The sequence below is a fragment of the Amblyomma americanum genome, chromosome 3 (assembly GCF_052857255.1).
Source record: "Amblyomma americanum isolate KBUSLIRL-KWMA chromosome 3, ASM5285725v1, whole genome shotgun sequence".
Lineage (NCBI taxonomy): Eukaryota > Metazoa > Arthropoda > Arachnida > Ixodida > Ixodidae > Amblyomma > Amblyomma americanum.
Genome location: NC_135499.1, coordinates 197,153,361 through 197,176,437, shown reverse-complemented (window position 1 = coordinate 197,176,437; position 23,077 = coordinate 197,153,361). Strand labels below are relative to the sequence as shown.

The 23,077-nt window shown below is 47.5% G+C and overlaps 1 protein-coding gene across 1 annotated transcript in view; it reads left to right on the top strand.

The window, feature by feature from the left end:
• The window catches only part of LOC144125813 (uncharacterized), a 253,660-nt gene that overhangs the window by 217,996 nt on the left and 12,587 nt on the right, over positions 1–23,077 (top strand). The window contains exons 4-5 of the mRNA XM_077659525.1: positions 15,435–15,568; positions 21,770–21,977. Of these exons, the coding sequence (XP_077515651.1) occupies positions 15,435–15,568; positions 21,770–21,977 (342 nt within the window). The remainder of the gene's footprint in view (positions 1–15,434; positions 15,569–21,769; positions 21,978–23,077) is intronic.

The window sequence follows — 23,077 nt, the reverse complement described above, 5'->3', positions numbered from 1 at the left end:
CAAAGTTCGGGCATCCCGCATCCATTTTTAAGCAGCGCCGACTGCAGACGAGGTCGCGTCTCGTCGCCCTCGGAGGGACGCAGTGCCTAACACAAAGCGGGCAAGGCGACTACAGGAGCGCCGAGCGCTAAACACAATATGCGACGACAGTTAGGTAGGCACAGCAGCGATGCGGGCCCACGCGCGCCGGCTCGAGCAACACGCAAAACTCGTTTGGCTGGTTAACTCCTCCGGCGTCATCAACGTCAGCAGTCGGATTAGAAGCAAGCACCGCGGTAGGCCCTGCATGTCTCTTCGTCTGTGCGTGTGTGTGCGCGCGTGCGAAGCCCGCGCCTGGCGCCGACTGTGTCGTTGCAGCCAAACTTGCGACTTTCGCCGACGCGTGGTTCACGTTGGGAGAGGGGAAGAAAAAAAGAGGGGGAAAGAAAGCGTTCGTTCGTGGTGCACGCAGAGGAGGAAAGGTGCGCAGACGTGGCACGACTTGCTGGCGGCGGTGGTGGTGGGGGACCGCGTTCCCCGCGTTGGCCCGGCCGCAAGCCCAACAACAAAGCCAGGCGCACGATTCCGGAAAAGAAAGCTGCTCCGCGTTCCGTGCAGCCCGAGTCTGACCCGGTCGATTAGGCCTAACTGGGGTCATTGGGTCCCAGGGCGCCGGGCGTGCGAAGGGGCCATGCCGCCATTATTCTTGATAAACGCTGCCAGAGCGCGCATCCGTAGCGCGAACTACACTCGCCAGTGGGGAAGGGAGATGGGCCAGCGTTCGAGCGCGGGGAGGACTTGGAGGTGACGAGGGGCGGAGAAAGGGGGGGGGGGGGGGCAGGGGGGCGGGGGCAAAGGTGCGTCCCGCGCGGACCGACAAAAGAGTCGCGCGTTGCCCCCAACGCCGCCAACGGAAAGAAGAGAGCCCCGCGGACGTGTTACCGCGCACCGGCGCGTCTTTACGACCGCCAGAGGCCCCGGGCTGGGTTGGCTAATCTAGCTCACTTAGCGCGTACAGAGCGCGCGCTAGGGGAAAGGGGGCACCCGTTCGCTCGAACGCGGTCCCGCGTGTGGCGCGGCGCGCTCGGTTTAAGCGCAAAGTGCTGCTGCTTCCGCCGGAGGGAGGAAGATACAAGTGCCGTTCGTGTCTGTCACGAAGTGGCGCGCCATGTTTCTCCGCCACTCGTTGGTGGCTCTTTTAACCACCCGGAACGGCTTCTCTTTGTTCCTCCTCCTCTCCGCCTCTCCCCTGTCCTGTTTTCCACCTGCGTCTGACAGAGCGGGCGATTGGACCCGAACGCTGCGAACAGAGCTGAGCGACCTAGTTAACTGCGTGAATGCTGCTTAACTACGCTGCTGGTAATGCTCTTTTGCACTTAAACTCATACTTACTTCTGGCCGTGTTGGCTTGGAAAAGTTTCTTTTCATTACAGATCTTTGCTAGAGATTAAAACAGGCACCACTTTTTCATTCGGTTTGCTGATTTTTTTTTAGGGGCAGGAGGAGTTCTATTTTCAGAACGAACAATACTCATTTTTGTGCTTGATCAATTAAATTCTCGTTGCTCGCACTTACAAATTGGTGTGGATGGTAAAATTTCGCTCTCCGAGCCTTCAATGCAGGTGAATGTTATATTTTCTTTCCTATATCCAGTTTGCGGCCGCTATTCGATACTCACTAAGCGGATTAGAAGCCACAGCGTCTACAAAACGTACGGTACTAGACATCACTAAAAGGAAGAAATGCTCTCTGTCGTAGACATCGTGGTCAAGGTAAACATCCAGCCCACTTTGAAAGGCCGTTTTGAGAACGGCGATGTTTGGGTGACACTTCAAGAAGCTCAGCACACTTCCACAACCTGTCTGAAACCCGTCGCTACGTTGTCAAGCGTCAGGGCGTCCGAAGCGCCTGTCGCAGTTCCTTCTGACCACAGACAAAGTGATGAAGATGAATTCCACTTCAGAAGGCTCTCTCCTCTGAGCGAGATTTATAATGAATGAGGGAAGATTTATTTATCAACTCCATATTCTCCTAGTGTTAAGTATCAGTTAATAAATATGCCATTCAACGGCACATATGTGCTGTTGAATTTTTTACCATCATATACATCTCAGTTTATTTTTCCTACCAGTCGCGCCGCATAACGCCAGAATGAATGTAGCCGCCGCGGTGGCTGAGTGGTTATGGCGCTCGGTTGCTGGCACGAAAGACGCGGGTTCGATCCCGGCCACAGCGGTCGAATTTCGATGGAGGCGAAAATTCTAGAGGCCCGTGTACTGTGCGATGTCAGTGCACGTTAAAGAACCCCAGAAGGTCGAAATTTCCGGAGCCCTTCACTACGGCGTCCCTCAGCCTGAGACGCTTTGGGACGTTAAACCCTCATAAACCATAAACCGAACCAGATTGCGAGTCATCGTTAAAGTTAAATCTTTCTTTCCACTGTCTGTAAGCACTATGTTAAGGCCGCCTCCCTCCCTCCGCACGAGAAGCCTTGGGTGTCACAACTGTCCACATCAGATACTCCCGCGTATTCAGTGATGTCATTATTGACCTCGCTAATCCTTACAGGCAAAATGGCCCGTCATGAGCTACCACTGCCTTCCTGAGCTGCCGCTTGCCTGTATAACTCAGTCTCCCAGCTGGCGCTCAAGCGGGCGGCAATGTATGGTCCACTCTTAAGTTCAGTCTTGCCAGCGTGGACGTGATCCTGATAATTTTGCAAGAGCATACCCAACATTTGCATCCGCCCTCTCCCTAAGGCAAGGATTAGCTCTGGGGTCCCAGGAGCCGTCTTAATCACACCCACTCAATGCGAGAGGTCGCGGACGCGGACAGTTATCCCATTAAGGCCTCAGCCCGGACAGTTATCCCATTAAGGCCTCAGCCAAAACCCTTCCTGTCAATGCGGTGGTCCTCCGACGTGGAGCGTACGCCGACACAGTCGCTGTAGGCATCGCGGCAGTGACGTGTTTCGTCGGAAACACGACACTGGGCGCTCTTCCCACCGCGGCGTGGTTGCCTGCGGGCTCCTAACAGAGCGTGTTTGCACAGCGGCTTTCGCGGAGCCGCCTCTCTCTCGCGGTGTGAACGGTAGGGGCTGTACGATGCACACGCGTATCCTGTGTACCGCGGCGGCCCCTCAGGAAAGTTGTTCCACGCAGAGGGGACGGCAGTAGCCGCATTTGCACATTTCACTTGGCTGAGTTGAGCGACTACAAATGACGCCGTTAAGTATATTCGCCAGTCAGTGCAAAGCCAGGCGTCGCGATTGTTGTAGAAGGCACAAAGGTTCATTGGGTTATTCACAAGACCGCAGAATGATATGGCAGTCGAGGTACGTGTCCGGATAAGGACGGTCCGAAAATCAGACTCATTATGGAAGTACATCACGTGTCGTCCGCTCGAGTATTCTATGTCTAGCAGCTAGCTTAATCTTCTTTCTTAACGCTATTATCACAGTGAGGCTGAAAACATTTCATGCCGTGCTTATGCTCTGCTGCGAACATTACGGACACAAGACAATAAAGATTAACGGAAAAGGGCCGTGAGTCAGAGATCTACACTCTAAACACGAATTATCTGATATGGGGGTTAAAAAGAAAGTAAGTTGCCCTCTAGCGCGCTCTATTTTAAGGGATTGGTATGCTTTCCAAGCCCCCTGACAGAGTTCAATCACTAAAGATATTGAATACTTGCGGTGGCCACGGAAACAAATTAGCTCTTTAAGACATGTCAAGTTCTAGCAGTTACGAATGTTTTAACCCAGGTTTTAATCTCCTCTATATGCTATCCTCGAGACCTCCGGTGCCGCTTTTTAAAAGCCTGCTTCCATTGCTAACTGCATCAAGTTATTATGGTTTGCGGGGGGGGGGGGGGGGGGGGGGGGGGGGTAGAATATGCCTCTGCTGCCGAAAGAAAGCGTTTTGTACATTTAAAGATCGAACTCTACCCCGAGACTCGCGCAGCATACCATGTCCCTAAAAGAGAGCGCGCTAGAGGACAGCTAACTAGTTTTTTACCCCCATATAAGCTTATGTTTAGAGTGTAGTCGTGAAGTTTGCCCGTGCACAATTTGAATACCAGGTGATCACTGCCGAAGTGCGCATCATGTTGGTCAAACCAAACGAAGCACGCAGAGGCGTCGATACTCACCGGTGCCTGCACCTCTGGAGGTAGCGGCCCGAAGCGCGAGAAGCTGATTACTTTTTTTTTTTTGGGGGGGGGGGGGGGGGAGGGGGGAGGGGCAGCGCACGCAAGCTGCTCCTTCGAGTCTACTGTCACTGCCACAGTACTGAGCGCAGAGTTCCGTCTCTATTAAGCTTTCATTGCACAAGAGTCCCGTTTGATTCTAATTTCCTTAGGGTTGCACGGCTGACACTAGCATCCCAGTTAAAGCAGCGAAGCTACGATAATAATAATAATAATAATAATTGGTTTTTGGGGAAAGGAAATGGTGCAGTATCTGTCTCATATATCGTTGGACACCTGAATCACGCCGTAAGGGAAGGGATAAAGGAGGGAGTGAAAGAAGAAAGGAAGAAAGAGGTGCCGTAGTGGAGGGCTTCGGAATAATTTCGACCACCTGGGGATCTTTAACGTGTACTGACATCGCACAGCACACGGGCGCCTTAGCGTTTTGCCTCCATAAAAACGCAGCAGCCGCGGTCGGGTTCGAACCCGGGAACTCCGGATCGATAAGCTTCATGTTTCAGCGTGAACAGCACATAAAACATCGCGCCCCTGGCCCTCTTGTGCACTTTGAAAAACATAATTCATTGTAGATCTGCAGTCAAAAGCTGTTGTTGTTCTTGCTTGCAATAATTTAATATCTGTTCTTAGAGGGTCTTTCGCATTTTGGACCTCCAGCCCAGGGCCTTGAACTAAGCGGGTCCATCTAGCGGCAAGACCTGCAAATATCGGTGAAAACGGTCTGCAGAGAAAAATGCTTATGAAAGCCAATTTTAGTGAAAATAATGTAATTTAATTTTTGCCTTGGCACGCAGCGTGGACTATATATATGCGCCCTAATTCTGAGTGTGATAAATCTCAATTAACGCGCCCTAAATGCAGATCTTTTAGCCAACGTCGCATTACAGTGCATGATGTTAGAAACAGGACGTAAAGAAAAATTCAACGATTACAGTGTCTTTTCTTACTAAAAAATAACAAAATCTCTATGAGCCTGATTCATTTATTATGCCCATCACAACGCGACTAACTAGACATCATCACGCGCAGTCAATAACACCGTACAACTCTAGAATCAATGTTGAAAATACTCAATTTTTCCGCCTAAATAACTGAATGGAAAGCACTCGCCCTGAAGTACTAAACATCGTTGATTTCTTTGACATGATTGTTTACTGAGAGTTGCTCAGTTATTTCTCGTTTCTTGCTATGGGCTATTAATCGTTTTTTTTTCCTTTATGTGATATTATTTGCTGTTATTTTTCATTTTATGTATTTTCGGCTCTCCTGCTAGCACCAATTTTATGGTCGGCAGTATACCATAATTAAAAATAAATAAAACGACAAAGTGGCGACACGAACGCAGGAATGTAGCGCTAACATCACGCACACATATCGACTAGCCCCGTTTGAAGCCTTGTTTCCGCTAATTTTGTTCACATCGGGCCTAATTATTCTTTGTCTGCCTCCACTTCGACGAAGTGAACATTTCACTAGGACGTCAAGGGCCATCGCCGTATTCATCAATGGTCTGTGGGAGCAGCTGCTGGTGGGAGAACGGGGGAGATCTGAGGTACAAAAAATTCGAGCGCTCTCTCCACAACCCAAAAAAGCAGGCACTCCTAGGGTAGTGAAGAGCTCTATGTGTAATCTTAATATGGGCTTCACTCACGTGTTCCTCTCATATTTTCTTTTCGCCCTGTTTCTTTAGCCCAGCAAAGTTATAGCATGACGCAGTTGCAACAGCTATCCTCGACTGAAGCGCCGTCCCTCATAAAAATGGTAGACAGTCTACAGGTTTTTAATAGACTCTATTGCCTTCCTATTGATATTTCTTTTTGTCTATTCAAAGTTCATAGACTCTCTATAAACGAAGTCTACTAAAAAGGCATAGCCATAAATCTATAGATTGTCTATAGACTGTTTATAATATTTGTATTGACTAAAGACTATACATTAGAATTTGTCTATAGAGAGTCTATAGACATTATAGACAGAAGTTGATGGACAATCTACAGACTTACTAAAAAAATTTTTGTAAGGGGCGATTCGTAAACATATGACAGAGGGCGTAATTAGACGCTCATCCGCTCGATGAACCCAAAGACAATGATATCATGGTGGAGCCTGGGTTTTACTCCGGCACGGGAAGACGCAATCGCCCAGCCCGTGAGCTCATGCGCATACCGCCTCGACGCCGCAAGCACAGCGCGCGATGCCTGGTCTTGCCTCTTCTCGAGAACGCACTCACGCACGCGCGCGCTCTCGCGGGGACCCGACGAGTGGTCATTGGGCCCGCACTCCTGGGAGATAGGATCTCGCGCGCGCGCCAAAGTTGACCCGAGGTGGGAATGGCTGAACGGCGCACTCCGTCGATGGCGTCCCTCAGCGCCCACAGCTGCCATTAGGATGGCTCAGCTGTGTCCGCTAAGCTGTCCCCGCGCCCGAAGCTGCCGCACAAGCATTCTGCTCCGCCTCGTAGTTACGTGCAACAGCGCTGAGGATAAATCTGCTTTGAACCGATGAAGGAAGAGCTTGGAGACGCGCGGTTAGATTAAAAGGCAGAAAATAGCAGTGTTATAGCCTCAGTTTCCTAACAGCGTTTCTGAAGAGAGAAGAAACTCGAAGGACACTTAATCTGCCTTTAAGAGTACAATGCGATAAAATTAGAGATCCCTGCCGAGAAAGTACGCCTTCTCTTTCATAGACACATAAATCGCGAAGAGTACTCATACCACTACTGGCGCACTGGTGCAGCGGCTAAGCGATGCGCCACTGCCCGCCAGCCGGATGTTTCAAACACAGTACCGATAGGGCTAGTAAGACCAGGTTGCTCATCTGTAGCTCCCGTAAGGCTCATTTTTGTACAGATGGTTAGTCGAGCGGCTCTCTATCTCTCGACCAATGAGCTCATGCGCAGTGCCGCGGTGAGCAGGTGCCAATTGCAGTGAATTGAACTGCACTGAAAAAAGCAGGTGGGCACCTGCTCACGAGGAGAGCGGGATCTCGCGAGCCAAGGCTGCGGTATCGTCTGGTGACGTCCTGGATGAGGACACCACCTAGTCTGTAGGGCCCCTTCGGGGGGCACGTATACGCTCACTGTTCTGTAATAAAGTCCCCCCCCCCCCCTTTTTCATATTAGTTTCGCGTGTGCATAGGTGCTTACTTTTCGTGGCTAAGGTTGGGGGACTTATTTGTTGGCTTGCTTTGTGATTATAATTCGAATTAAAGTGTTACTCTTGCTGCTCCACGGCTTCATGTTACGGTAACACTCGTGTGTGGCAACTAGTTTTTTTCTTTTCAGGTGTTAGCCGATAGGCTTATGGCCTGCGCTCACCGAAACACGCGCTGATGTCCCTCGGTCTCGCATAAAGTTGTGACACACTTTTACGAAAATATGTGTGTCGTTTTTCTCAGCAGGTTTAAAATGCAGGTATTATTGAAAAATGCTAGACAACAATCTCGGATTTCAGATCTTAGTGCGCGCTTACCTGAGGAAATATGGAGCCGAATTGTTGGCGGGGGTATTTTCGTACTTTTTCGCTAAAGGTTCTCCATTAGGCGCAAAGTAACGCCCGGTCGAGGTAGAAAATCGCAAACCCTTTATGGGGCGCTGTTCGATAAGTTCAAGCAAATTCAGCAACAGTTGACGATGTGGGTACATGCAGCAACGGAGCTTGCTTCGACCTGCCGTTACAGTTCGCTGCAATCCGCGCTCCCTGTGGGACATTTCAGGGTATAAAAAATGAGCAAATCCAACAGATGCTCGGCAGCCTGTTCTATGGTGTGCATCGCTTGCTTTGACCTGAAGAGATCTGTTTACGGGGCCTAGTGGAGCCACGCAAACGGCGCTGATCGATCGTGAATACGTCGAAGTGCGAATGTTGTTGCCACAGCCCGTGCACGTCCTTAGCTTATGGGACTATGACGAAACATTCCGCGTGGCGCACGCTCCTGGCCGTCACCGCGAGGCGTGTTGTAAGATTTTCAGCTTTGTTGCCCCCCCCCCTCCCCCCCCCCCCAAACACCGCCCCTCGGGCAAGCTGTTTCCTCAGTATTTGGCAACCGTTGAAGGTATTAAAAAGAGCAACAACTGCAATCTGCATGCATTCATTTTGCCCAGTGTCAAGTTTTCGGCACGCATCGTCTACCATGAGATATTTCGTATTTGCGACATCACTGTTATTTTTTTTATATGGCTCTTGTAAAGGCGATAGGCGCCCTCAAGTTATCTTCCTTAGCTTTTAGCCTGTAGTCTATTCTGAACATGCATTAGCATAAAGCTAGAAATTAGATTACAAAAAGTTCCCGTAGGGAATTCAGGAACGCTATTTCTCTTCAAAAAGTCAAGTACAAAAAATATATATTTCTATACGATAAAATAATGGGGCGATTGAGAAAAAATATAAAAATAGGTTGAAACAAATGCACTGGTCTACACCGCTTTGCAGGTTCATCAAAACTCTCTCAGATTTCATGCGAATCAGCGAATGATTTTTGCGTGTTGCACAGATGAACCAGGGACCTGCCCAATATTCAAATAATTTTTGGAATAAATGAACCCAGGGGTTTGTATGTATTTCTGTCAGTAATGGGCTCTATCAAGGTAAGAAATGACCCAACGTTAAGCCCATCGGTTGATGTTCCGGGTGCTTCGAACCACTACATATGCAAATGCAAATCTAGGGCTTGCAAATGTGCTGTTATTTAGAGCGTAGAACTGCCACGCGCTATTGAGTGTGCCACATCAGTCGGGTAAATCATCGAGGCTCAACATTTCCGATACTTGTCACAAGTCTGCCGCAGCTGACGATACTGAATGTTAAGCTTTTGTTCCCTGGACAAAAAAAGAAACTGGGAACAAAGCAACACGTACACGGGAGGCGACCTACATGAACTAACCGCGTTGTGGACATTTGAAGGATACATGATCATTGATTTTAAAGACAGCGAAGCGAAGGGTAACGTAGTGACTTCGATTCCACCCAGCTTTAGCGATGAAAAATAGATAGATAGATAAAGAGGACGAGGGAAAGGCAGGGATGTTAACCAGAAAGGGGTTCCAGTTGGCTACCCTGCACTGGGGAAGAGGGATTAGGGGACTAAAAGGAGGAAGAGAGAAGAGAAAAAAGGCATAAAACACACACGCACAACGCTGTCACAATTTGTCACTCAATCCAGTCGCTCTCAAGTAGGCAAATAGTGCATTGCATGCTTTGAGGGCAGTCGACTGCTGTGGCCACGGACCGAGGATCTTTTGCTCTGTTAATGGGCGAGGATCGAGGCGGTCCAGGGCACAACACAGTGTATGTCTTGCACTCTCAAATGCAGGGCACTCACAGAGAAGATGAGCGATGGTCTCCTCACAACCACAGCTCTCACAGGCAGGGCTGTCGGCCATCCCCATCCGGAAAGCATAGTAATTGGTAAATGCAACACCGATCCATAAACGGCATAACAGTGTTGCGTCGCGACGTTCTAAGTTACGTGGAAGACGAAGGCGCAGTTCAGGGTCCAGTGCCTTGAGGCGGAGGTTGCAAAACTCTCCCGTGTTCCACGCTGAAAGTGTGAGCTCCAGCGCCAAAGGGCGAAGCCCACACGCAGCGTCAGGTCTCGATATTGGGATCCTCACTGGAAGTCCGTCGTTGTGAGCAGAACGCGCAGCCGCATCAGCCTGGTGATTACCGTTAATACCACAGTGTCCTGGTAACCATTGAAAAATGATGTCATGACCTTTGGAAACGGTGCCGTTGTACAGTAGACGGATCTCGGCAACAAGTTGCTCCAGCGACCCGCGGCGTAGCGCAGCTTGCAGGGCTTGAAGGGCTGCTTTAGAGTCGGTGAAAACCGTCCAGTCATGTGGAGGTTCTTGACTGATGAACTCTACCGCAGCCCGTAAGGCTGCGAGTTCCGCACCAGTTGAAGATGTTGGATAGGTCGTCTTTATTTCATGAAGATGGATATGGCCGGTACCACCACCGACCCCGCAGAACTGGTCGAGCGATGAAGCTGCTAAGATATCTTTGCAGCTGCTTCTACAAGTTATGTCACAGAGTGAAAACCTCAGCCTTCTTGTTTTGTTTTTATGATTTCTTACGACTGGTGTTTCTCATATAGCTGAATCGAGTGCTCGACCGGATGCCATTTTGACATCGTTTTTTACATCTTGGTAGATTCTTACTGTGTGCATGTCAAACCAAATGAACATCTAATCATCGAAGGTGACTCGGCATTAATGACGGTATCTTACTACATTTTATATTTGCCACATGCATCGCTCCAGTATTCCATGCTGTACGAAGCCAGTGCAGATTTAAAAACTCCAGGTGGTCTAAATTTATCCGGAGTCCGGTACAACGGCACCTCTTTCACTCTCCCTCTCTTCCTTCTTACACTTCCTTCTTCTCTTCCCTCACGGCATGGTTGAGGCCTCCACCCAGTAGAGAGACAGTTACTGCGCCTTTCGTTTCCACAGAAAAATACGATTTTTTCACCCTCTAGTCTTCTAATGCGTCTTGTTGTTTTTTACATCCCTATAGCGCTCTAGAGCCTTCTAACCGCCCAATGCAAGAGACAGGCCTCTCCCATACCTGTCCAACTAGCCCGGTCCTGTGCCAACTGCGACCGTCTTATTCCCGCAAACTTTATCTCATCTGCCCACCTAAATTTCTGCTGAACCCTGCTACCCTTACCTTCTCTTGTAATTCACTCCGTTACCCTTAATGACCAGCGGTTATCTTGCCTCCGCATTACGAGCCCTGCCCAAGCCCATTTCCTCTTCTTGATTTCGATCAGGATGTCATTAACCCGCGTTTGTTCCCTCACCCACTCTGCACTCTTCCTGTCCCTTCAAGTTACGCCCATCATTTCCCTTCTATAGGTAGCTGCAATGTCCTCAATTTAAGCTGAACCAGTCGAATTTTTATGGAGGCAAAATTCGAGAGGCCCGTGTACTGTGCAATGTCAGTGCGCGTTAAAGAACCCCAGGTGGTCGAAATTTTCGGAGCCCTTCACTACGGTGTCCCTCATAACATGAGTCGCTTTTGGACGTTAAATCCGCATAAACCAGCCAACCTTTTAGTTAGCCTCCACGTTTATTCCTCATAGGTGAGTACCGGAAAGATACAGCTGTTACATCTTTTCAAAGAGGTCATATCTGTGAACAACCGTATACCGAGACCGTAGAAGCATTTCCGTGACGTTCGTAGTAAATTTCTAGCGACGTCACGCTCAATCGCAGTGGTACCTTAGAACACAAATTTCGAGTGTAGCCATTTTTTTTTCACCTTCCATTTTTTCGCTCCTTCTCTGCTTTTGATTTTTCTCCACTTTGCCACACTCAGTACACGGCTACACATTTTGATCTTCCCCGTCAGGTGACATTCCGGGAAACCATCGCAACCGCTTACAGTACGAACAATGTCCGCAAAGAAAAGGGGCAGGAGAAGTAGTGCATCTCTGAACGACTAACTTCTTCAAGATCCTTCTGCTGTCGTGAGCATCGAGCCCACCAAGACCGAAAAAAAAAAGCATCCCACATTATACTTTTTTTTTTTTTGCTGGAAAGATGTCCCAACGACGCGTTTAGCTCAGTTTCGGTGACGATATTTTGCAAGTGGCAGTCACGACCAGGGCGACGACCAGCTGACGACAAAGGCCGGCCCGGGGACAAGACAAGGTTTCTTTCCAGCCGGAGACAATGAAATATTCAACACACACCGGACGTTCTAAACGAGGATGCCATTATCCTGGAGGCTCTTCTTCACACCCTCGCCTTTCTCCTCGTTCCCTCCTCCGGCACTGCTTTCCTCTTTTTTTTTTCATGCCAGTTTGTTTTCTTAACTCGCCTCCAAGCACCTTCATTCCCTCGCCAGTGCTCTTGATAGCGTGCGAGCGCGTTTTGAATGTTATGATAGAAAGGAACTTCGTTAATTAACGTCAGCAGCGACGAGATCGGTCGTTTGCTTGGCTCGTTTTTTTTTCTTCAAATTTGTTTCTCTCACAGTTTTTATGATTTTCTTCGTGATTTGTTGTACCTTAAGCGTCTGTTGCTCACATGCCGGTCATTTTTGTTTTGTTTCTCTCAGTCCCTTTCTTCCGTTTTATTTTTCCCGGCTTGAAAAAGGAACCGTTTGCATCTTTATTTTTTGTGCAAGCAGTAATGAGATAAAAAGACAAATGGCGGCAATAAAAACTGAATTTTGGTGAGCGTTGAGGAAGCCTAATGTAATAAGCAATAATCTTGAAACCTCGCATCTTGCGAAAAGAAATACAAATTGAGCCAAAGAGGCTAGCCCGGATGGTCAAAACGCAACAAATAAAAAAACAAATGAGCGGGTAAAGGTGAATTTGTTTCTTCATGTTTGCCTTCTGTTTGATCTCCGCTATTTTAGTGCGTGTGTGCTTGGAGCCCTAGAAACAATGTAGAGGTGTGCGCGGCCGCAGACGGGCTACAGAACTGGCAGAAAAGAAGGGAGAAAGAAAGTGATGTACGAGCTTTTCGTCGTTCGTGGAACGTCTGCGCTTTGTCGCATCGGCGCGCCGAGTGATGTTTCTGACTGGCAGGAGACTTAGCCCTAACCCCCCTCCACCATCACCTAGCTGCAGTCTCCCCCTCTGTACCACCACCGCAGGGTATTATTTTCATTTTTGTCTTAACCGGCCGGTTTTTAATAACGGTGGCTCTTTAAGAAGGGAGAGACCGGACCGGAGGCCTTTCGTCCTTCTGGGGGGGTCCGCCCTGTTTGTCGTGCTTTTTAATCCTCGGTAACACCGAGGTGGGTGTGGCCGGCTTGTTTGTCTTTTCTTCTTTGCCAACCTCATGCTTTGCAAACCACCAAATTCACGACGCCTGATTGTTCTTTTTTTTATTTTGTGCTCCTCCTTGCTCATTACTGCGCTATATTTTCGATCTCTTCGCTCAATATCTGGTTCTGTAGCTCGACATGGCCGCTCTAGCCATTCGCCCTTCACATTCCTAAGTGGCAAAGTTTTGTTTCACATTTTAAAGTAAGTATATTCGCAGCTTGGAGCAAGCACATAAGACGAGAGGAAGCTGGCGAGAACGCTCTTAAGTGCCGCTAGCAGGCCAGTAACCCACACACAGAAAAAAGAGCAAGCTAACGCTGCCCAAGCTTCCGGCCTGCGGCTAAGATGAGCGTTAAGTACAGAAGCTCCGGCACGCAAGACATTGATAATGGAGCAATTATTAAGTTTGACGACGAAAAAAATTAGAGAAAGTGAAGACGCGTGCCTTCTTTATTTAATGTTAATCAAAGTAAGGAAGATGTAGCGTGCGTTGGGAAAAGGAAAGGTAGCTAATCGCAGTGTTTTTCGAATCTCCATTTAGCGAGCTCTCGCAGTCGTTCAACTTTATAGGTGTCTCACATTTCGGGTCGGTAAAAAAAAAATGACGGTCGATTTGCGTAGTTAGGCCAAATCCAGATTAGGTGTGCTAGCGCTGTGTGGCTATTGTTTTGCATTGCTTGTCGTCCACCTGCTACCAAGGTCGCATGACCTTGTGACGTCATCACAATCTGCCAGGTTTACACACACACACACACGCACACACACACACAAACAAACACACACACACACACACACACACACACACACACACACACACACACACACACACACACACACACACACACACACACACACACACACACACACACACACACACACACACACACACACACACACACACACACACACACACACACACACACACACACACACACACACACTGGGCAGGGTGGCAAACCAATGGGCAGGCAGCCTGCCACAAAGCAGGCTTCAGCCAAACAAACGAACACACAATTTTCGGCTTCAAGCTTTACGCATATACGAAGTAGAGAAGCCCGCAAGAGAAGCTCAACAACACTGTCGCCTTTCAGATTCTCGTGTTTAATAACCTAGATAAGAAAACCGTATCTATGTGTACCACTTATTTGTCACACGAGAAGTGCTGTACTTGTACAAAAACAAGCTGATTGTGCTTCTACTATATAAACTGTTGAAGACCACTTCCACACGCGAAAGTTTTTATTTCGTTTAAGAACATGTGTATTTGATGTGTTTTCGTTGTCTTCATTTTTGTTCGACGAGAGTGGGATTGGTTGCTGCTCGGCCAGTGAGGCTGCTCATCTGACTGGAAAGAGTACTAAACACTATGCTTTCTATAAATATAATGAAAAGAAATGGAGCGTTTTTTTTTTCATTTGTCAAATTAGAAGCGATGCATCGTGATGCATCTTACGAGCAAGCACAAGTGTGCAAACCGGTCCCCAGCTGCCCGCGAAAACAAACTTAACCGTCTACTCTTTCGTAGCGCTGATGACGCGGTGTTTAGGGAGGCAAACTGACGCTGAACTGCAGTCTCCTTCTTGGCAGGAGTCTACGCGCCTAAGTTGTGTAACATATCACGCAGTTATATCGCCAAAAAAATCGACAACCGTAGTGTACAAACAACAAATGTGTCGATTTAGCACTTGTTTACAACTGGAAAGATTACAAGCGAGATATCTCATTAAACAAAGTCGCGCAAAAACAGGAGACGCTCTCCAGCATTGTCGATCTTTCAGCATTGAAGAAATTTCAATAATGATGACACACAAATAAAACTAATTCTTGTATACGTGCCCGCTTAATTTAACCACAGTAACAATTTATACGACTGAGTTCCTCAAAATCTCCCAAGTTTCTCTTCGACTATTATTTGATGAATCCTTTCCAGCGTTTCACAATCCAATAGCACATGAGGAGAATATCTAATTGGTAACCACAATTATTGACCTAAGTTAATTGCAGCCGCGTGTCATTGATAGCTACCAAGATTTTTTGTCCTTAAATGATAAGCCTTATGTACCTTTGGAGTTCATATCCTGAGTAACGGTGGGCTCTACACAATCGCTTTTGAGCTTCACGCGGATGCTTCCCGTCACATCAGATAGCAGCGTGAAGCTATGTCCTAATTGCACCGTCCTAAGCTGCGTATTTCTAATATCGAGTTTGGTTTATCATAGTCCATCATAGTTCTTAAAATACCCCTGTGTCTCTCAGCAGATTTAAATTCAAATAGGTTAATCAACTGACACACGTAACCGTGAACCTATTAAGAGCGTTATCTGAAAGAACTCGGCCTACTTTCCCTAACTCCAGTGCATACGATTCCATAGGAAAGCCGTGGTTGTACCGCAGCCCAAAAGTTGAATCTTCTTTTTTTTTTTTTGTACAACAACAATTTTGACGCGTCTTCTTTCCAGTGTTGCCGGAGGAAGGACCGGTGATGGAAGGTTTCCAGCCCCGCTACCAGGTGGGCGACCAGGTCAACATCACCTGCTACTCCAGGCCTTCCAAACCCATCGCCACGCTCAAGTGGTTCGTGAACAACAACGCCGTAAGTGTGGTTCAACTTCGCATCACTTGCACTTTTTATGCTTCCAATCTAGGGCTCAGATCCGAAAGTCCTAACACAGACTCATATTTTGTAGTTTTCCACTATTGCGTTGCATTTTCATCACGTGTAACCAGAAGTATTTTTGTAGAACGAGAGTATCAGGAAGAGTAATGAGCCACTGCGCGACGCTGCAAGCTGGCCAAAACTAAAGTTATTTTAACACGGAATACAATTTCACTGATCAGCGCACGGAGTAGAAATCAGCATGTAATTTTTTTTCTAACTTGGGCCGTCATTTGTTACGAATCCTTTTTTAACCCCCTTCTTTTCACCTTTTCCATTCTTGATAGCTACCTTAATGCTATCAAGGCCGATAACCAGCTAAGAATGGTTATCTCTCGGCCAAAAAACAAATGCCTAAAAGGCTATGGGAAAAACGAAAACAATTAGCAGCAGGGAAATTTACAGATACTTCAACGAAAAGTTGAGCGTAAATGCTGTTGAAATGCATTCCTGAAATGCATTCTTCAAAATGCATTCATGACCTCCACCGCGCATTTTCAACAGTCATGCCCACTTTATGAACTCTCCCATTGGTTCAAAAAGTGGCATGGTGGATTCAATAATTCTTGGAATTGTGAATTCGATTTTTGTTTCATCGCCTTGAGGACTTCATCACCGGTACTTCTGGTTGCTGTGCCAGTGGTGCTGTGCAACTGTAATCACCGTAGCAATTGCTTATACAATTGTGCCCATGGATACGAATTTTCCCCATTCAACACTGAAACGCCCACATCCTGACCTCAACACAAAGTAGGGGCCGGATTCCTGGATGGCGCGTGTCGTATTGTTGATTTCTTTTGAAACTATACTTCCGTGAGCCGCAGTTCTTCGTTCACTTTGCGCGATTTTTCTGCCGTTTGCATGCGCATAGTGTACGGTTTTTAGTGCATTAATATAAAAATCAACTCGTCTGTCAACAGCTTTGAGGATTTAAAAAATCCACGTGACTGACGGCAAGACCAACTCAAGAAACAGTGCTTAACTGCATAGCTTCTCGGGAACAACAAGTGGCGCCAACGGTGGTGTTCTTACGTGGGCATTAATAGACGGCTTGGTCGCAATTCCAAGAACACCTAAGGCAATCACGTAAATTTCCGAAATTGTCCACTATATGTTTGCTTACCATATGCGTTATATATTCGTGTTCCATCAAGAAGGCACAGGTGAGCAGACCGCAGTGCTGCTGTGTGCAGACGACGATTTTATGCAGCAAGGAAAGCTACATTTATAGATGTTTTGAAGCGGCATACACAGAACACAACAAAGACGACCAAAGGAAAATAGCGTGCACCAACGTGCAAACATAACAAGAACAGGCCAATAGATATTCAGTGTCACAATGGCTAATAAGTCTGAGGTGCGGACGACTAGACCGGGAACATGAGCAGATTAAGCTTTCACAGCGACCGAAGTGCCTAACAAGGTGGTGCTCTGTTTCATGCGTAATTTGTACTTCTGCTCTGCAAGCTGGAGGTTGAATTGCAGTTTAACGTTTATCTGTGTATATGACATGTTTTGCTGACTGCGACGTGAAGGTGCTAGTGCTGGGAGCTGCGGCCTTGTGAAACTATTAGGATGACAGCTTTAATCTGCAGGCCTCCGGTACCGTGTATTTGATATGCGAATCAAGTTGTTGTTATTATTATTATTATTATTATTATTATTATTATTATTATTATTATTATTATTATTATTATTATTATTATTATTATTATTATTATTATTATTATTATTATTATTATTATTATTATTATTTTGTACCAACAACATTTTAGATCTTTTCACAGAAGTCACTGGTATAAACTCAGGCGTACCACAGGGAAGCGTACTTGGACCCTTACTTTTTCTAATCTACATTAACGACCTTCCCACTAACATTTCATCCCGTTTACGCCTTTTCGCAGACGACTGTGTTGTTTACCGTAAGATCGCTTCTGAGACTGACCACCTGACCCTTCAAAATGACCTTGACACTATTGTTGATTGGTGTCAAAACTGGCAAATGATTCTTAACCCTAATAAATGTAAATCAATGACTTTTAGCCGCAAGCATGTTGTTTCTAACTTCATATACTCTATAAATAATACCTCTCTATCAAGGGTTACGTCGTACAAATACCTTGGAATTCAGTTCACACCAAATCTTTCATGGTCTTCTCATATTTCTGCAGTCTGCAACAAAGCGTCGAGGACATTAGGTTTCATACGCCGGAACCTTCGAAACTCACCTAGCTCCGTTCGAAAACTTGCATATTTTACATTTGTTCGCCCACAGCTGGAATTTATCTCACCTATATGGTCTCCCCATCAAAAATATCTCATAGATATGCTCGAGTCCATTCAAAGCAGAGCTGCCCGGTACATTTTTAGCAATTATAGTCCCCTCGCAAGTGTATCCCAGCTTAAATACCTTAATGACATACAGATACTTGAAATTCGTCGCTCCATTTCACTTCTGTGTTTATTCCATAAATATGTTCACACCCGTCCTTCGTTGTTACCTCTGGCAACACCTTTCCGCTCTTCAAAACGCTTACACAATCAACTCAGCTTCAACCGGATATATGGGAAGACCCTGTCGTTTATTTCCTCTGCATTACCTAGAGCAATAAAACTCTGGAATGATCTTCCTGACAACATAATCTCTTTCATTGATCCTGGTGAGTTTAAAAAACATCTATGTATACATTTATTGCCATAGTGATGTTCGAAATGTACAACAGTTTCATTTGTTCTTAACGTTGTTTCGTGTCTGATGTTATTTTAACTCGGTTTTGTATAAATTTCGTGTTCCTTTCTTGTATTTGACTTGTACCGCGTTCTTGCACCGATATTATGGTTTTTTTTTTCCATCTGTATGTACATCTGTATTTGCCCCCCTCACCCAATGCTCTTCGGGGCCTGTGAGGTACTAATAAATAAATAAATAAATAAATAAATAAATAAATAAATAAATAAATAAATAAATAAATAAACGGGGACCCCTTTTTCAACATAAACCTGCCATCGAAACAACTTGAAAGTAATCATTCAATTTAAAGAGTCATCTGAGAGCAATTTTACCATTTGTATTCACGTGGTACATAATATAATTTCATGTCTCAAAACGGGCTAAAAAAGAATGAACTATCATGTGAAGGTTGTAAAAAAAAAATTCCTTAACAACACAATCACCTCTTACTTGGCATTTCTACTAATGGTGGCGCGCAGGTGTAGTCTCCCAAAAACATCGCCTTTAGCATTCCAAAATTCTATAGCGTTTCGAAGCTTTAGGCACGGTAAGCGGAAGTAGTTGAACTTCGTGAAATGTTCACGCGAAGCGCAGCATTTTGCGAAATGTCGTGCAGTCGCAAAACGTCGCCACATCGTATTTTTTCACCAGCAGGCTTCAGCAAAGCGAAGACCTGCGGTCTTTTTGCACAAGATTCAAATAAATGGCTCTGTTGATGAAGGCCTCCCCGCGGGAAAAAAAAAACTCACAGAACTGTACCGAAAACAGGGCCCACAAACGCATGCTTACAATACTGCTGTCCCGCTTCGCGCTATAATCAAGTCTTGTTTCTTTTATAAGGAGTGTGATCTCTTGCTCTCTGCGCTTTTTTTCTCGCTCCAAACCCGTACACAGGCGCTCCTAAAAACAGCTGCTCGGATCAATTTAATGCCAGGTTCTCCTAAAGCTATACTCTGGCGTTCATGAACAAAGGTGCTTCTGAGACGTAACTCAACGATAAGAACAAAAGCGACAGCGTCGTAAGGCAAGTCACAGCGCGATAACAAGCTCGCTTTGTGCCCTGCATCACAAAAGCCACTTGGAGGTGGGTCTGTCGCTATGGGGTTACGAAACAAGCTCTGTCTAGCGCAGGATCCCGGCACTGGCCGCCGGCACGCGCAGTGCTGCTTTTTTGGCAGCAGTAGATTACGAGGGATTAGGCCCGCATGTCTGAGCCTGGTGCCCTGGCGACATGGTGGGACACGGCGAATCGCTGAAGAGCCAGCAGGAAATCAAAGAAACCTATTACAGAACTAACCCTGGGTGACGAAATCGCAAGAGTATCCGTGGATTTTTTTTTTCTGACTCATGCCCACTAACACCGTCTCAAGCCAGAGAGCCAATATACATTTGAAGGCAGCAGCGGGTAAGAATCTTTAAAAGTTGCGCTGAGAATTACCCGCGCAAAGTCGCCGAGAAAGTTTTGAAACGCGATGCAATAAACAAACGCGAAAACACCGTGTCGATTCTTGCCCATGCACTTCAGCGTCCCCGGTGCTGTCCCCGGTGTCTTTTCATGCGTGAGTAAGCATCAATGCTTCCCACAAAGTCTCCTGCTTCAGGAGGTACCAGGCCAGCCTCGTCTCTCCCGCTGAGCTCGCTATAGCGCCGAGTGAGCGAGTTGCTTGCCGCGTTCGACAGCGGGCCCCGCGAGGCCCCCCTATATAGCTCACGCCATAACACTCGCCTTGAATTACGAGTGACAGCGCTAAGCCCTCGGCGGACAACCTCGAGCGGGCCAGGTGCTGGCGAGCCGCTGCCTCCGCTGCTGCTTTCTCCTGCTTGCTTGCCTGTTCGGCGTTTTGGGTGTGGTCGCCGATCGCCGCACGGCTGGCAGGCTGCGCTCGTGTGCGGGCCACTGCGAGCGCTCGCCCTTTCCCCTTTCTCTTGCTAATGGTTCTCGGGCAGCGCGCTCAGTCATCTCTCCCACACGGCCTGCCTTAAAGCTGCCCGGCAGGGTAGCCTGCCTCTCAAAGGGGTGAGGCACCGAAGCACGTGCGCGCAAACACACGCATGAACACAGAAACACGAGGACGCCTCGCGAAGGTGGGACGCGCCGAAACAACGCGTGGCACCACGCGGCTGCCAGCTCGCATGCAACCAGGAAAGCAAAAAGAGGAAAGGATGGCGGTGGGATGCGTGCACGTGTGTATCGTATACCGCTACACGTCGCGTGCGGGTGTACGCGTCGTAGCGCGCTGCTGGCTTTGTACCTCTCTCCTGGATGGGCTGTGTAGCCTCCCTTTCACACTCCATTCAGGGCCCCACTCCCTCTCGCCAAGCACAGCGCGCATTATGTGGCTCGCCTACGAAGACGAGCGGAAGCTGCGCACGCAGGACCGCCGCCACCGGACTACCTCGGCACGCGGGCGTGCACTACGTATGCGCGTGGTGTGTGTCTGTCACCGAGGTTACGCCGCGCGGTCAACAAGAAGCGCTCGATAATTAATCAGGGCCGTTAGGCAAGGGCGCGAAGGAGGTGCGCCGGCGGCGGCGGCAGCCTGGGGAGGACTTCCTTCGAGCGCCTTATCTTTAATGTTGCGGGGGCGTGGGCTGCGCGCCGAGAGATTCCGGGTAATTAATTTATAGCAAAACGACATCCATTATTAAAACTCGTCGGACGCTTGCTTCTTGTGCTCCTCCTTAGACTGCATGCGGCGGCAGCACTTTACGCTGATTCTCTTACTCTGGTTGTTGTACGTTGTCTTCTCGTGTCTTTAATTCAAATTTTATTTATGCTCCGATGAAGGTGAAAGAAAGAGACGATGATGGCTTGCGTAGTTGATACTGAGGACAACAATCTCTCTTGATGGATGGTACTACGAAAACGCGCAGAGTGTAGGATGGAGCCCTTGCGTGCGCGTCGTAGCTGGCGTGCGACGTTAATCGCTGCCTACGTGGTCACATTTATCCAGATCACATTTCTCAAGGACCTACTGCAGCACGCCCAGTCTAGTCGGTCGCGACAAACAACGTTCATCCACTGGCATGCGGCTTTTCCAAACTCCTGGTTTCACAGAGTGGTTTTTAGCTTATTTAGTTTGGTTTGGTTTATGGGGGTTTAACGTCCCAAAGTGACTCAAGTCTATGAGGGACGCCGCAGTGAAGGGCTCCAGAAATTTCGACAACCTGGGATTCTTTAACGTGCACTGACAGCGCAAAGTGCACGGGCCTCTAGAATTCCGCCTCCGTCGAATGAGCCCGCCGCGGCCGGGTCGAACCCACATCTTTCGGGGCAGCAGCCTAGCGGCGTAAGCACAGAGCCACCGCGACGGCCAGCTTATTTCAGACGCGAAATTTAGAGCTTCGGTTCGATGTACAAATTTCAAGAGAGTGGTTTCGACAGGAGAGCGTTCTTCGTCGCCCAGGTTCCGGCAAAGTACGAGATGCGGGCCGGCATGACGCGCCACGACAACGGCCTGGAGAGCACGTCCACCACGCTGCACTTCGAAGTGCGGCCCGAGCACGTGTCTCGCGAGGTGATCCGCTTCAAGTGCACATCGTTCGTCACCCAGGCTCACTCGCGCAGCAGCGAGGAGCTCGTCATCGGAGAAAAAGGACCGCCCAGCGGACGGGGTACGTCCGATGACCGCGTGCTGTGCCTGGCCAGCCAGCCGAAGAAGTCACTTGCTCTCATCAGTTACAGCTCTTGGCTGTTGTCCTATGTTGCAGCTCTGCGTACTCATTGTAATTGCAATTGCCGTTTAAGATTTTCTTTGCTTTAGTACGTTTTATGTTGGGCTTTACACAAGCTCAACAACCAGTTTTCCTTTTCACAGTACAGTTGAATCCGGCTTTTTACTTTTTGTAAACGTCTCGACAGTCGATGAACTGAGTGCTTAGGGTTGTGCTGTAACATGCTGATTTCGCTAAATCGTAGAGCTCAAATGTAAAATAAGGCGTATCTGGCTTTTCTGCATGCCAAAAGGCAAGAGATTAATATGAACCCATTTATTGAATAGTTTGAGAGGAACAAAAAGAAAAACTTTCGCTCTCGTCCCCGCGCAGCAAGAGATTTTTTTTGCGCTTCTTTGTTCCGTAATCCACGTCGCACAAAATTTTAAGAGGAGAAGGGGTAGCTAGTAGTTAGCACGACTGTTCATTAATTTATCGCGAAGGGCACAGGCAACCTGTTTGGAGCGGTAAATCCTTGCTTGGTGCGGCAAATCAGTTCGTAACTGTAGTAAACATTGCACAAGCTCATGCAAAGGAGAAAAAAAAACTGAGTTCAAATGCAGTCCAAGAGCAGGTTAAGTGAGTGTTGCGCGTCTATCAACATAGCTAAAGTTAGCTTGGGCAAGAATAATGATCGAACGATTTCAGTTAATGCATGGTATAGTCTACATAAAGTTTCGAGTTTATTGAAAAAGCACACATTAATAAAGTATACAACAAAATCAGTACAGCAGTATCCAGATGTTTCTAAAGAAATAATAAATATATGATGTTTTCTCAGCCGCATAGCTCGAATTTCACGCTTGCGGAGTTCGCGCTAATCGTAATGCTAGTGGCGTTCGTTCGTACAGCGCCAAAGGTTCGCCCCTCAGATAATCTTACTGCAGGTTATTCTGAAAGCCTGAATCTGCACTTATTATGTCTGGCTTATTCTAATGCCACAACGCAGCCGTAATTGTGGCTCCGTGTCTAAAGTATTTGAACTGGTTTATTAGAGTTCA